The sequence below is a fragment of the Borostomias antarcticus genome (genome assembly GCF_949987555.1).
Source record: "Borostomias antarcticus genome assembly, chromosome: 14".
NCBI classification, from domain to species: domain Eukaryota; kingdom Metazoa; phylum Chordata; class Actinopteri; order Stomiiformes; family Stomiidae; genus Borostomias; species Borostomias antarcticus.
Window position 1 is genome coordinate 12383696 of NC_140247.1, and position 15701 is coordinate 12399396.

The 15701-nt window shown below is 47.8% G+C and overlaps 2 protein-coding genes across 2 annotated transcripts in view; both read left to right on the forward strand.

Annotated features, from left to right (window-relative positions):
- Positions 1 to 96: 96 nt before the first annotated feature.
- On the forward strand, positions 97 to 10156 carry mfsd11 (major facilitator superfamily domain containing 11). Its single transcript, XM_084449005.1, has 14 exons — positions 97 to 232; positions 563 to 733; positions 1006 to 1061; positions 2021 to 2128; positions 2610 to 2689; positions 2798 to 2894; positions 3053 to 3111; positions 3365 to 3524; positions 4047 to 4087; positions 4463 to 4528; positions 5174 to 5299; positions 7798 to 7972; positions 8115 to 8250; positions 8533 to 10156. Exons 2-14 carry the CDS (start codon positions 638 to 640, stop codon positions 8692 to 8694), a joined length of 1362 nt encoding a protein of 453 aa, XP_084305131.1. The 5' UTR covers positions 97 to 232; positions 563 to 637; the 3' UTR covers positions 8695 to 10156.
- A 633-nt stretch (positions 10157 to 10789) lies between these two features.
- The window catches only part of LOC311317388 (glutamine-rich protein 2), a gene marked incomplete at both ends in the record, with an annotated part of 21740 nt that continues 16828 nt past the window's right edge, over positions 10790 to 15701 (forward strand). Inside the window, one exon of the mRNA XM_084448471.1 lies at positions 10790 to 11191. Coding sequence (XP_084304597.1) covers positions 10790 to 11191 — 402 coding nt within the window. The remainder of the gene's footprint in view (positions 11192 to 15701) is intronic.

A 15701-nucleotide genomic window follows, 5' to 3' on the forward strand; every position in this document is an offset into this window, starting at 1 on the left:
AGAAGCGACGGGGAACTCAATTTCCCGGTAGCCTTTGCGCCGGTGGTTGCGTGTGTGTGTCAGCTGAGCTGCTTGTTTTCACATGACCACTGCCAGTTCAGTCATAGTGCAGTAAAATAGTATTTTTACACGGGACGGAAAAGCGTGTATACCATATGACTCGACAAGGTTAGTGCTGCTGGATTGCCCTTTTCGCACAAGGATTGTAGACCTCCGTGATTCTCTTTAAAGGGTAAGTTAGACTAACGTTGTGTTAGCTAGGTAGGTATGTAGGTAGATGTTGGGGTGAACCCTAACGTTAGCCTAGCTACAACAGCTGCGCCCATCAGTTGGTAGGCTGAGTTGGACTAACGTGAACTAAGTTATCTTTGTTGAAACCGCCTGTCCTGACACCTATCATCATCCTGCTATGATTCTTCATGATATGGTCCCTGGTTGTACTGCAGCTAACTACATTTGGACAATAGCTCATTCATTCAAAACCGACGTTTCTATCTAGTAGCTACCGGTCTGCTGCTTAATCTGAATGTGATGTGGTCCTGTATGATTGATTCGTTCTCAGAGGAGCTGTGGACGGCCACTGTAACTGTTTTGACCCACTTCAACGAGAAGTTAGACGGACACAGCAGCCGTCAGGATGGGTCCAGAGGCGAAGACGCTGTTGAACATCATAATCCTGGGCTTTGGGTTTATGTTCATGTTCACAGCTTTCCAGACATGCGGAAACATCGAGGTATCGTTTCCTAAACCGGCAAGCTGATGCAGTAGAATATACATTATAGCCACTAAATTACACTTGAATTTCACTTGCGTCTGGGGAACATTGATTTGAATGCTGCCACATTCAGACCTTGTCTTAGAATGCCTGATACTTCACATTCCGTGGTCATAACTTGTAGTATGTGGAATATGAACGTGGAACCAATCTGGTTTAGCAGACAATAGGTATTGAAGGAGGTAATTGTTCACCATAAAGTATGTATATCTCTCCATCTATCCTGTCAGCAAACTGTCATCAAGAGCTTCAACAGCACTGAGTTCCATGGGAGTGGATACACAAGGTAGGCTAGTCTTTTTATTCTCCCCAGTACTGTCCCGTTTTAGAAGAAGTTCTGTTTTGAAACTGCCTTCTCAATTCTAAAACAAATGTAGTCCTAAATGTAGTTCGTCGTAGCTTATCCTCACCAGATCAGACATATTGGTGTAGCTCAGAGGCAGATCTGAAGTCTAATCTAATCTATAACCTAATCTCTAATCTAATCTCCACCCCTCAAAGAGGGCTCCTGGGATTATTATTGAATCTGAACAATTTAGGTAACAGAGCTGACTTTCAGGATCCTGCATTCCAGAGGGCTGAGGTAGCACGCAGAGCCGTTGGCTAAATAACAACATGCGTGTGACTGGGGGTTGAGCTGGGAAATGGTGGGGTGGGAGGTGGGGGAGACGGAGAACCACATCACCCACAAGGTAACCGCGTTACCAGTAGACACGTTAGCTTGCTTTGCTTGCCAAACCGGTAGATAACAACGCTATACGCGGTATTTTGAACATACAAAAGAGGTAGCCAACATGTCCTCAGATAACAGTTGGAGAATACTGTGTACGACTGATTTAATGAGACAAATAAGACAGAAATGCTAATAAAGCAGTATTACAGAAGTTTCACTTAGTTACACAGGGAGTGGCCATCTTGTTCACAACAACTGCAAACTGGGGATAGGGTCAGGTGGTACAAGTTCACGAGTGGAGAAAACAAATCGATAAGAGGGTTCCAGTTAAAACCGCGAGTAGTATCTTGTAAATCACGACTTCACGGGCCAAATGGAACGCACTTACTGGTATCTTTGATGGTTGAGGGGGGGGACGACGAAGACATTTTCACACTGATTACGTGATCTCAACCAGTCACACTCACCCCACCGCTTTATCGATGACGCCTCTTCTGAAGTCCGTCCAAAACAATGTCCACGACAACTGCTCCTGCCAAACCTCCAGCCCGCCTCTGCGTGTGTCCCTGTAGCATGTCCATCATCTATGGCGTGTTCTCCGCCTCCAACCTCCTCGCTCCGTCCGTGGTGGCCGTGATAGGACCCCAGCTCTCCATGTTCTTCAGCGGCCTGGTCTACAGGTGAGTGAGCCACTCCTCTCCATGTTCTTCAGCGGCCTGGTCTACAGGTGAGCGAGCCACTCTCCAGGCGTGCTCTCACCTTACCTTTTGAAATATCATTATTTTTTAGGGGTTATTCTTTTTTTTTTGTCGCTTTTTTCCCCAGCATGGTACAGACATAGTACTGTATATGGGACATACTTATTAGACATGCAATGCCAGTACAGTGTGTTAATTGTATGTCATGTTGTTGTAGCGTTACATACATACAGCCCCCCCCCCCCCCCCCCACACACACACACACACGGCTCTCTTCTCAGCTGCAGTGTCATCTCCTGAGTGTATTGTTAGCTGTGATTAGTTTCATAATAAAAGGATAGTTCACTTTTTATATGCCATACATTGATCGTTTTTCACAGAATGACATCAGCAAATCATTGAAACCTAACTGGCGTCTTATGTTGTCGTTGTTGTTGTTTTTGTTGCTGCTGTTGTTCCGTAGTGGATACATAGCCATGTTCATCCACCCGTACACATGGAGCTTCTACACAGCCTCTGTGGTCGTTGGGATCGCCGCTGCAAGTAAGACGATAGATCACATGATAGTACAGTACAGTACAACATTGCTCTTCTCCCTCTCTGATCCGAATCTCCCTCTCCTCTCTCTACCCCCCCCCCCCCCCCTCATAGTTTTATGGACAGCCCAAGGAAACCTTCTCACCATCAACTCTACAGACTCCACCATCGGCAGAAACAGCGGCATATTCTGGGCCTTGCTGCAGTTCAGGTGGCTAGCTGTAGCTGCTTCTCTCTGCAGCCGTATCGACCGCGGCGCCGCTTAGTGACAGCCTAGCGTGTTGGGGATCCGACAGGGGGAAACACGGTGTTGGATTGCAGAGCGCTCACGCGTGTCCCTTCGTCTGCTTCCTGTGTCCCTCTCTGCAGCTTGTTCTTTGGGAACCTGTACATTTACTTTGCTTGGCACGGCCATGTCCACATATCAGGTATGCCACCTGCATTTTAAACTCTTAACCGCTAAATCTCTAGTAATAATCATGCCTGTTGATTTGGCTGAATGGGCATGCTGGGAAATGGAGGTATTTTATTAGTTTAGCTAGTTCAGTTAGCTGTGTTCCCTTGACAATGACACATACGGTATTTGAGGAAATGTCAGTTTGGCATAGTTACTAGTTACTGACTCATGCTGTCTGTGTGTGTGTGTGTGTGTGTGTGTGTGTGTGTGCGCGCGTGCGCCAGACAAGGATCGTACCACGGTGTTCATCTCCCTCACGGTCATCAGCCTGGTGGGCAGCTTCCTGTTCTTCCTCATCCAGAAGGTGGAGCCCGAGGTCACTTCCTCCTCGGACGTCTCAGAGTCTCTGCTGCAGGCCGAGGCCACAGAGAGCTCCGTAGTGGTGTGAGTACGGACGGACAGGCAGACTGACCGACAGGCAGGGCAGGAAGACAGACGGGTAGTCAGACAGACAGACATGCTGGGAGACAGACAGATAAGAGTCATAGACAGACAGACAGAAAGACACAGACAGACAGACAGACAGACAGACAGACAGACAGACAGACAGAAAGAGACAGACAGACAGACAGACAGACAGACAGACAGACAGACAGATAGACAGATAGGTAGATATAGATATTTTTTTAAAAGACAGGCAGCCAGACAGATGTGTAAATAGATACACAGACACAAAGACAGACAGATAGAAAGACACAGACAGACAGACAGATAGACAGATAGATTTTTTTTTTAAAGACCGGCAGCCAGACAGATGTGTAAACAGATCCATAGACAGACAGAGGGGCACACAGATAGACAGAGAGACAGACTGGTATACAGGGCTCTGTTTAGGCGACCTGCGTTAGGGGCGGGAGCGTGGGAACGCTGTAGCTGAACTGTTTATGTTTGTCTCTCTCCTAGCAGCGCCCCTAAGAGTCTGGGCTCACAGGCGTTGGACGCTTTTGGTAAGTCATAGCTCATGTAGAAAGGTGAGTGGAGTACGCACACCCAGATAAAATGACCAGGGTACAAGAGCAGAGCATGAAACGGGAAACAAGCACATGGGCATGCCGCAGACTGTCACGCATTGGAGTGTGCGGGTACTCATTTCCTGTTTCCTAAACATAGATCATAGATAAGACACTTCCCTCTCTGCTGGCAGTACTGAGCATGTGCGATGTGTCTCTGATGCAGCCCCTCACCTGACCAAGCCATGGCCATATATACAGCCCTGTTGAATGAACGAGTTATACCATTAACTAATCATTTTATTGGTTGGGGGAAAACCGATTCCATTGAATCGGTCGAACTCAAGCACGCCTTCTTTTTTCTCCTCACAGTCAAAGCACTGAAGCTGTCCGTCACCAAAGAGATGCTGCTTTTGAGTGTCTCCATATCTTACACAGGTAGGTTCATTTTAACAACAATAACATAAATAAATCAGGCTTTGACTGAAAATAAAATACCCCAAAAATATGTTTTAAGTGAGTTGCGAGAAGCTCAAAAAGTGAGGTAATTCAAATGAGCACCAAAGCTCTTCATTTGACCGTTTCTAACTAACAAGGTTCTCCAGCAAGCTCATCTTGACCCGTTCTTTAATCCTGTAGCTCTGTTGATCTACTGCCAATTAGCTTGACCGTGCCTGGAAACTGACCCTTTGTGACTTGGCAGAACCCTGAGACCAGTTTAAGAGATATAAAAGGCTCCTACTGATTCATATTCATGTGACATTCATGCGTTGTTGTAGTCATACGGGACCATTGACCCCTGTGTATAACTGAGTTGAATTGGTCAGGCTCGCTCCTCAGTATAAAAACAGCCCGATCATCGTACTGCTAGCTATTTGGTGCCGTAGTTTATGACAGGAGGTCACGCGGGTTTCTTAGTATAAGAGATAACCCAAAACTGAACCCAGCCTAGGGTGAGAGATGATGCAATACCGACGAGCCAAGCTGCAGGCCAGCTGCCAGGTGTGTGTTCATGTGACATTCTGGTGTTCTACTAGTGTTCTAGTAATGTGTGAACTTTGACCCCCCCCCGTGGCCCTGCAGGTCTGGAGCTGACGTTCTATAGTGGGGTGTATGGGACGTGTATCGGAGCCATGAACCGGTTCGGGGACGATGCCAAGAGTCTGATTGGCCTGTCCGGCATCTTCATTGGCATGGGAGAGATCTTAGGTGGGTCGGCTCTTCTCCGTGCTGTGTGTGTGTGTGTGTGTGTGTGTGTGTGTGTCCTCTCCAGTCATGTCTTTTTCTGCTCCGCTCTGTTCTGTCCTCTGACTGTGTTTTCTCTAGGTCATGGGACGACGGTAAGTTGAGGAACTTGTTTTAGTCGAACTGGCGTTCCCATTCATCGTGTTGAATATGTGTTTGTTTGCTCAGCAAACCACAGCACCCCTCCCTCTGAACACAGGGTGGCCGTGTCACGTGAGCACGTGAGCAATCGATTCTGAATCAAATGATTCAGAATCGATTCATGAATCCCAAAATCGATCTTTTATTTAATGAATAAATGAAGGAATGAATAGTTCATTAATTCATTCAATGATTCATTCATTAATTTTGGGAAATCAGTATCGATACCCAGCCCTAGTATTGATGTGTTGCATAACTTGGCAGTCATGTAATTAAGGTTACAGCAAAAAAAAAAAAGTTTTAGTAACACTAACCGAATCGATATTGAATCGAATCGAATTGAATCGTGATAATCAATTCTGAACCTTGTGAATCGGAATGGAATCGATTCTTGAAATTCGACTCGATACCCAGCCCTATTCACGACTGATGGCGTCATTGATCAGGACGCGTCGCGTTAAGCCCGCCGTACGCTTGCTGTCCACCCACACGTAGACGAGCGCGAGCTTCGCGGCGTGTTTGCACCCGCAAAGTCAACCGCAACCGACGCTTCAAAGCTGGGGTGCCCACACTTTTTTGGCTTGTGAGCTACTTTTGAAATGACCAACTCAACAACATCTAGGGTTGTATTAAAAATAATCCCATTGCTGAAAACCCATAAAAAATAACAACATACAACCGAAATGACAATATACGGCTACGGTTTCAAAATCAAAGAATACTTTATTAATCAAGATACTGTACCAATTACTTCACACTGGGCGTCGAACGTTAATCTTAACAGGTAACAGTAAGCTAATTGTCAGAACAGTGTCTAGCCTAAATGACTCAATCACACAGCACAATACACTGATGACTTGCACTGAATGGATCAGCCAGGGTGGCATAATCCTGACTTTTTGAGTTTCTGATTGATTTTGCTAGGCTACTATCAACTACTCTAGTTTACAGAGGTACAAAATAGATTGTATAGAACTAGTTGTAGCAGTTGCACATACAAGCCTTAACAATGATGAAATCAGGCCACGCATGATTAAATCATTAAAATACTCTAAACTTTAAACCGTTAAACTGCAGTACAAAACAGTCACACTTGTAATCTACATAGTAGCAGGAGGAAGAAGTTGCTCATTTGGACAAGAGAGGTGACGTGACTGCTGGCCTCTGCACACGTGTGTGTCGGAGCCATGACCAGGTCATTCTAACTTTAGCCTGCAAGCCACCTAGCATGACTGCTCTGTAAAGCCTTGATAGTTTAATGGGCTATTATCACATATTTTATCATTCCATTATGCTAAATAATTAATGGCCTAATTTAACATGAACAAATTAACATTAATTAAATGACCTTGCTTAGCCTAGGCAGGCTTCATTGTGAGGGACGAGGAGCTCACCCCTCCCCGACAAACGAACGTGGGCAGACTTGTGTTCCTTTCTCATAATATGAGAGACTGAGATCGGCCTGCTATCGGCCTACTGTGTGGAAATGAACAAAATGTTTTTCTTTCTAGTGGCTGGTTGTTCCCACACATTCAGAATAAGTCCATTGCAGGCAGCTGCTGCGGCTCGCAACGGGCGCACGCTTGTGAAATGTAAACTTTAAAAAAGATAAAGGAACGACCTATAGCTCCATGGGAACGACTAGATGTCTAGTAACTTGAACAAAGGACTACTAGTTGAGCAGGAAAATCTTAAGTCGGGGGCAGAGCTAGAACACAGTTTAAGCCTTGCTCATCCTAGTCTTCACCTTGACCTTTACACCTAGACAGTTCCATCCCTGTCCCGTCTATGACAGCTCAGTGGTCTGGTGGTTAGAGTGTCCGCCCTGAGATTGGGAGGTTGGGGGTTCGATCCCCATACCGATGCCTCCATCACTCAGCATCAAGGGTTGGATTGTGGGTAAGTCCCTGCGACACACAGTACTAGCGTCATGTCCAGGGTGTGTACTTGTACATCAAGCTGCCTCACGCTAGCGAATCAGGAGCCCTATGGGCCACTAGGCTGGAGAACCATTGGTTCTCGAGGCTACTTACTATGACAGGAAGCAAGCAAGGGAACATGGGAGGTAATAACTTTCTGGAACGGAGCCAAGGTGACTGTCTGTGTGTTGACGATGATCAAAAGCATGCAGTCAGATCAAAGTGCTGGGCTATTAAAGAGGAAAGTGTTCCTTGTGATGTAGATGTAGATTAGTCAGGTGATCCAGGTGCCCTGAGCGAGCTGCACGTTTGACAAAATACAAGCCTATTGTGACATGAGGAATGTTACCCAGTGGCCACAAACCAAGTGGTCTAACCTGTTGCTATTCCTATATGTTCCAGGAGGGGGCGTATTTGGGATGCTGAACAAGTGCAACCGGTTTGGGAGGAACCCAGTGGTGCTGCTGGGACTGATCACGCACTTCATAGCCTTCTACCTCATCTACCTCAACATCGCCAGCGACGCCCCCATCGCCCCAGAGGAGGGCACACACCTAGAGGCTTTCATCACTCCCAGGTACACACACACACACACACACAAATACAAAGTAGCTAACATAAAAATAAGGATTACAGAGATAACTATCATCATAACTTAAATGTGTGTGTGTGTGTGTGTGTCTGGTGTGCGCGCGCGTGTGTTTGTGCGCGCGTCTCAGTGTGGAGGTGGCGTTGCTGTGCAGCTTCTTGCTGGGCCTAGGCGACAGCTGCTTCAACACCCAGCTGCTAAGCATTGTGGGATTCATGTTCCGAGAGGACAGCGCCTCTGCCTTCGCCGTCTTCAAGTTCATCCAGGTGAGCCTGTCTGGATGCTATTGAGACGTTATGTAGAGGAAACATGAACGTTAACTGGAAGTTGGCTGGATGTTAGCGAGATGTCAATGCGATGCTATCTAGCGAGACGTTAGCCGGACGTTAGCTAGCGAGTCATAAGCTGGATGCTAGCTAGCGAGACTTTAGCCGGACGTTAGCGAGCGAGACATTAGCTGCACATTAATTAGACGTTAGCCGGACGCTAGCCACAGGCTAGCTAGCCAGACGTGAGCTAACCACGCCTCCTCCTGCCCCTCCCTCCAGTCGATCATGGCGGCGCTGGCGTTCTGCTACAGTAACTACCTGCTGCTGCACTGGCAGCTGCTCATCATGGTGCTGGTGGGCTTCCTGGGGACGCTGACCTTCTTCGTGGCCGAGTGGAAGGTGGTCTCCAGCAGGCGGGACACAGACTACGACAGCATCTGATCCGGCGGCGGTGGCGGCGGGGGGGGGGGGGGGCAGGAAGAGGCCCTCAAACTGACATCCTCATCATCACACCCCTAGCCACCCCTCCCCACCGCCTGCTCAGAGACTGAACTAACGCCCTCGCCGTTTCTGAAAGACTGTAACTCCATCGATTCTGTAACTCCTTAGGTTTTTTTTTTGTTTTTTTTCCCCGCCAAGTGCGAGAGACACTTTTACTGTGTTTTTCTTCTCCAGGCTAGGCGCCATTGTTAGACACAGTGGCTTGTGGGAGTCTGGTTTACTCTCTCTGTCCGAGTCCCTCAGGGGTGTCACAGGTACCCGGGCACAGCCAGCTACTGTAGCCACACACAACCATCTTGACCAGGATGGTCGTACGAGGCTAAGCGCCATCATCCACGCGCAATATCGTTTTTGTTTATTGCTCAGAGAGACTGTGCCATTCATCTCAAAGTTGCCAGTCTCAGTAAAATCCTTACTTGTTAGTATTTCAGTTGAGCTGAAGAGTAAGACAAGATATACTGACTCCTGATATGTGATATAGTGATATTCACATTGCGCAAGAGCTTGACTCGACCCCGACCCAATCGCAATCCATTCTTTTGACTCCGCATCACGAATATGCATGTGCAAGTGCGTGTGACGTAGCCAAGCCATTGTATTTTATCAGGAGTCAATTAGTATAAAGGGAATCGTTATCAAGAAACATAGTGTAGTTTAACACACTTTATATTATTTTTTATCCTGGTGAAACCCTTATCTGATTACTGAACAATGCTGTGTGTTTCACATCTTTCTTTGCCATCATGCTGTCATCATCGACTGGTTGCAGTAGTAGTGTCCCAAAGGTCTGCGCCAAAGAGGCGGACGGCCAATCAAATCCCTCGATGTCTGCATACTTCCTCAGTGGTCATGGTGCCCAGGAAGGAGCTTGTGAGTTGCTGTGTTTGTGGAAGGGCGAACGTGACAGGGTGAATGTGAGAGGGTGAAGGGCCGTGTTTCTCCGTGGCGATATGGAAGACACCGAAATGTTCATGTTTAAACTCCAGCTAGGACTATATATTGCACTGTTGGAAAAAGGTTGATTGGAAAAATACTCACGCTTAAAATTAGGGCTTGCATGGACAGAGAGTGGACACACATTGCAAATATGGACCTTGAGAATGATACTGTTTGTATTTTGTCTTTCGATTTGTTGCACAATAGTCTCCCATGTGCTGTATTGGTGTACAATTATTTTCCAAGAGTGGTCTTGATTGTCGTCATGAATGATATGATGAGGCCTTAGCTACCAGGAGGGAAGGTCGGTTTGACTGTCTACAACTGGCTGTTATTACAGAAAATTGAGCCATGACTGGGTGACATGAAATCACTAGGATGATGTTGAGGGAATTAATAACTCGTTTACTATGAAATTATTTTATACATGTAGGCTATTTGAATGAAACTGAATGAGAAGAGAATGACATCTGCTTCTTTGTTGCCTTTTTTATTCTGAATAAAATATTACTTCAAGAAAGAAAGACAATGCTGTCAAATTCTCATCCCTCCCTTGTCATGTTCTGATGGGGTTTTGATCTTGATGCTCGCCTCTTCCTCGTTGCTTAGCAACCGGAGACGCTGTGAGTCACAGTATGGATGCAATTATTTACGCAATGGACGGAGCCGTTGGCCAATCAGAAGGGAGAAGCGAGGCTACTGTCATTGTTACGCCCAATAAGCTTCCACGGTAGGCGTGGGAGACAAGAAACAAACTTGAAACAATTTAGGAAAGCAGGGTTTGTGGCACCGGGATTAGAAACAACACAGATTCAATTGCCACGATTAGTTTTAGAGACGTTTTAGTGCTAGTTATTTATCATTTTATTTTGTTCAGAACTGACGATTCAATTAAGAGAAAACATTCCAGCGTAATAAGTAGAACCAAATCTTTTAGAGCAAACCCGCAGAAATATTGTTTACGTTTCGTGATCATGTTTTGTTGATCTCAGTTATCTATATTTGGAATGCCCCTTCTTTACAAAGGAAGATGACTGCGGGTCATGTCAGTGGTTTAGAAATGGGCTGTCACTAATACTGAAAACTGAAAAGTGGAGTTATGTCTGCTGATATCAGTTTATTCGACTTGGTGAACCTGTCGATCGGTACGCCTGAGGTCGGAGCTGTCAACTTTAACGCCCTGCACACCCTCCTACACGCGATACTGGGACACCTCCAAATCCAAAATGTGACCACTAGCTGGCGGGAGGAAGATGCCCCGCCACAGGAGCCCCATGGCCAGACTCAAACCCAACCCTCGTCCCGGGAGAAGCCCAGCCCGTACCATCACATGGAAGACAAGCTGCGGCAGATCGAGCGGCAGTTCGCCTCGCTGGAGAAGCTCCCCAGCGGCACAGAGCTGTTGAGCCGCACCGCGTCCAGCACCACGCCGGTCAGCGACATGTGGCAACTGATGCAGCTCCGCCGCAAAGCGCAGGCCAACGAGGACGGGGTTTCCCAGGTGAGCCTGATGACAAGCAGCGGCATCTATCTGTAATGCTAATTCTGAAAATGATCATGAGTCAATTTGAAGACCGGGTGCGGGCTTTATCAGAGAGCCCTCTTTCTCCCCTAGTCAGCTGGGTTGCGTGCGTGTGTGTGTGTGTGTGTGTGTGTGTGTGTGTGTGTGCGTGCGCGCGCGCTTGTGGTGACCGGTAAGCATTTCACAGCACTCAGCACCGGATAAGGCCTTTGATGAGGGAGCAGAGGACAATGCCTGATGGGTGCCTTCTCATATGACCTAGTGTCTGAGAGTCTGTTCAGGTTTCTGCACGCCAAACCCCTCCCCACACAGCAGCACCACGTCTGTTCTTTCCACATACTTACTCTGGTCATGTTGAAATAGCCCAGCCTATGTTCCCATGAGATCATAGTGATTTGTTGTTTCGACAAACAGTTCCTCTCACAGCAGGGCTTAGTAATTAGGCCCAGTCTAAAGCAAACTAATCAGAGGCATACACTGAGATGGAAGATGGAGAAAGAAGCCGTTATCTTCCCTAGCGTTGCCCAGACTTGTCCAGATATTGCTTTCACTATCTCTCATTTGCCACTCCTCTCTCTCTCTCTCTCGCTCTCTCTTTCCATCTCTTTCTTCCCTCCCTCCCCTCGTCTCTTCCCCTCTCTCTCCGATCAGCTGTAATTGCCCCCCCCCAGCAGAGATGCCCCTGCTTGTCAGGGGAAGAATGGTGCTCGGGTTTTAAGAGGGACAGTGCCGCCCAGGTGCCTCTTTTCAAACGACCCGCTGAATCATTCATGTGTCCTGTGGGCATCATTTGGGTCAGCTGTCGCCTGTCCCTGTCTGCCCCTACGTGCCCCTGGATCTCTGGGTGGATGGCCATTCACCTGCTGCCTATCATGTCCCTAGAGAGCTCCAGGGATAGGGATTCACCGATACGGGGCCGATACGGGCTCTTAAGCAGCCTTCTCTGTCCACTGTTGGTGATAGGGAATAATATATACCGATCCGGTACCATGAGGCAACGAAAACGCGAGACGAGAGAAATCAATCAATCAATCAAAGCTTTATTTGTATAGCGCATTTCATACCCAGAGGCAACACAATGCGCTTTACAGAGAACAAGGGAGGTGGGTATACGTCCCACCCCTACATATTCCAGAGGGAAGCAAAAAAACAGTAATCACCCGGGGGCAAGATAAGTGAGCTGTAAAAATTCTTCCCTGACCCCTCTCAACAAGGCGATCGAGCAAGCTCCTGGAGTATGTTTGTCTACCGGCTAAGAACATTTATAAAGCAATGAATTACATTAAATTACATTTTCAGAGTAAGAGAAGCTAAAAACAACATAGGAGAGACATGGCAAATACTGGTGTGTGTTTGATCTCATGACAGCATTAGAGCAAAGAAAATAACGGAGAAACGTATGGAATGAATTGCTTTGGACGATCAACCTACTTCACGCTCAGTATTCGGAATTGGTATCGACAGTGAAACGGAATCGCTGCATCCTATTCCCTCAGTAGCCTCTGCCCTCGATCATAATATAAGAGGTGGTTCGGAACCACACTCTTGTGATGCTGAGACCAATAGCCCCCAAAATACCACCCTTGGACCAGAAGGATGTCCTCTTGGTCTAATGGCAGATGGTAGGGTATTGGTGCAAGGGAAACCCGTGGTTCGAACCCCTGCTAAGGGTACATTCACTGTGCCTGCTCAGCTGTGCATGTTCTGGACATGCATACGTGTTCTAACATGCGTGCCCTTCATTAGGGTCAGGGTCAGCAGGGGTCGGGGGGGATGGCTGCTGTCACAGGTAACAGGCTCGCTCCACGCAGACACCCTGGAGTGTATGTCCTGGTTCACTGAGGATGCTGGAGGTCTCTCTCTTTCTTTCTTTCTTTCTTTTTGTCTTTCTTTCTTTCTTTCTTTCTTTCTTTCTTTCTTTCTTTCTTTCTTTCTTTCTTTCTTTCTTTCTTTCTTTCTTTCTTTCTTTCTCTCTCTTCGGTCTCTCTCTCTTTCTCTTCACATCCCTCTCTCTAGCTCTTTCTTTTGCTCTCTCTCTCTCTCTCTCTCTCTCTCTCTCTCTCCTGCTCTTCCTCCACCCCTGTCCCCCTGGCTCCTCCCTGGTGGAGGTGGAGGTCTGCTGAGCTGGTACGTTGTGCTCAAACTGGCATGAAGGAGGCATTCCAGGCCAGCGGCCATCTTGGAGTGACCCAGTTAATAGCTGACTAGCCTGAACGAGGGTTCTGGCTAAAAAGTAACATGGTGGCCGAGCTCGATGGCTTCCCTCCCGGCCTCAAAGCACTTCCTTGTTGTGAGAATGATTTGTAGAACTGTATTTAGATTTTTTTTTTCTGCTCTCTGTTGTTGGTTGTTTTTATCTGGGAGTTGTCCAAGTGGTTATGTTGTTGACTGTACGTTTCTATGGGCAACAGAGCTGTCCGTGTGTGATGCTGGCTGATCCACATGTGGAGTCAGAACTGTGGAGGAGTCTGGCAGGATTCCATGGCAACACCATCCTCACAGCCAGAGAGACAGACAGACAGATTGTATCGGAATTGAATTGAGACAGGCAGACAGACAGACAGACAGACAGACAGACAGGGAGGCAGACAGACAGACAGACAGACAGACAGACAGACAGACAGACAGACAGACAGACAGACAGACAGACAGACAGGCAGACAGACAGACAGACAGGGAGGCAGATTGGTTGTTGTATTACACTGGATGAGAAAAGGGGGTCTTTTGTTCTACTGGATGGACAGATGGATGGATGGATGGATGGATGGATGGATGGATGGATGGATGGATGGATGGATGGATGGATGGACAGATGGATGGATGGACAGATGGACGGACGGACGGACGGATGGTAGGTGTGGTCTGGACTGTAAGCGCAGGTCACCACAGGTCACGTCCTCGTCCATTCCCACAGTTGACTGATTAACAGCCTGTTAGCCATGATGCCCACGCTGGGCCTGCCCCCCTGCCCGCTCTGACCCGAACCCTGTGGGGTCGGCCCTCCATACATCATGCCCCCCCCCCCCCCCGGGCAACATCTGAACTGACAGGCTGGTTAAACACCAGCTCCAAACAGGCCACTCTCCCGTGTAAACACGGCTCACCGCCACCTCAGGAATGTCCATTGTCTCAGCCTGGGTCTTGTAACACTTGACACATTTGTAATTAGTGAAAACCTAAAACTAATCTGTCTGTTAGTTCTGTCAACAAGACTCCATGGACACAGGGACACCAAATAGCCGGGTCAGAGATAAGAGGGACAGTCTGTGTGAGCAGGGGTGGTGCTGGGCAGAGGGAACGCCATGGATAATCAGATTAGAATATGTCCCTTCCTAGTTTCTCTCTTCATGCTGGAGTTTTGATTGCATAGATGCGTGTAGCGTGTGTTTTTCCGTACCGTTGTCACTCTTTTTAAACTAAGGGAGTGAGTTTAACCGTTTTTCCGCGGTTACACTATCAGCAGTCACAAGCCACGCCTCCTACCTCCCTTCTTTGATAAATCTCTGACCCTCAGCTTCTCTGTGGTGCGCCGAGCCGCCTTGTCACAAAGGAGGTGACGGCGGCTTGTGTATCTGTAGCTTGTGTATCTGAGGGCATGCAGGCTATAGGGGGGTCGTCACGGCAACATCCTCTTCCCGGGTCAAGTGTCATGGCCGAGGGGCCCCCGAACAGGATGTCGGGGTCGCCCACCTACAGTAGATAATGGTTGCCGCGGGTCCTCAAAGGCCGCCGTCGTCACCAGGGCGATCTAGTAGTCCCCCCCCCCCCCCCGAGAATCGCATCAAAGTTACCCAGAACCCCACTGGGCTGGGAGATGAAACTGAAGCTTGTTGGTGCTGTTGGAGAGAAATAAGTTGCGCTACTTTCAAGCAGAGGTGTTTCAGATCACTGCAGTAGGCGACCGGTGGAATCTGTGGACTAAATAGATACAGGGAAGACTATTGTGTACTCAAAGACACTCTGAGTTTATTGGACTGATCAAGGCTGTCCAACGAACAGTCATTTTCACAGAACAGGTTTATAGGAACTATCACAATGCCCCATAGAGTCTTCATGCGGTGTAGTATCCTATTCTGTTCTATCAGTGGATATGGGACGGCCGACACGCAGGGCCGGTTTCCTCCGCACATATAATTAGTAGGAGGAAACACGCACCTCCGCGACCAAATAAGGCAGGTGCTGAGCCGAAGGTGAACATATGAAGGTGAGAAAGAAACAGCTCGCACACCGCCGGCCGCCAGTTTCCATGATTTATTTCACCCGGTAGTGTCAGAGTTTCAAGCACCGCGCCCTTCGTCAGACTGAGATGACATAGTGAGACGCCGAACGTTAGTCTGACACTTCCGGGTGCAATAAATCTTAGAAACTGGAGCCCAGCAGAGTGTGAGCTGTTTCTTTCTCTACACAGATAATGCCTTCGGTCCTGGATTAAAAAAACATGTCTTGTCAATGCAGATTTTTCAATGGAAAGGCGTCTTAGTAGCTCTAT

Coding starts and splice junctions, on each gene's coding strand:
- mfsd11 (XM_084449005.1), top strand. CDS start 638: ATGGGTCCAGAGGCGAAGACGCTGTTGAACATCATAATCCTGGGCTTT. Junction 2,129..2,609: donor TTCAGCGGCCTGGTCTACAG/GTGAGTGAGCCA, acceptor GTTGTTCCGTAG/TGGATACATAGCCATGTTCA. Junction 5,300..7,797: donor TGGCATGGGAGAGATCTTAG/GTGGGTCGGCTC, acceptor TATATGTTCCAG/GAGGGGGCGTATTTGGGATG.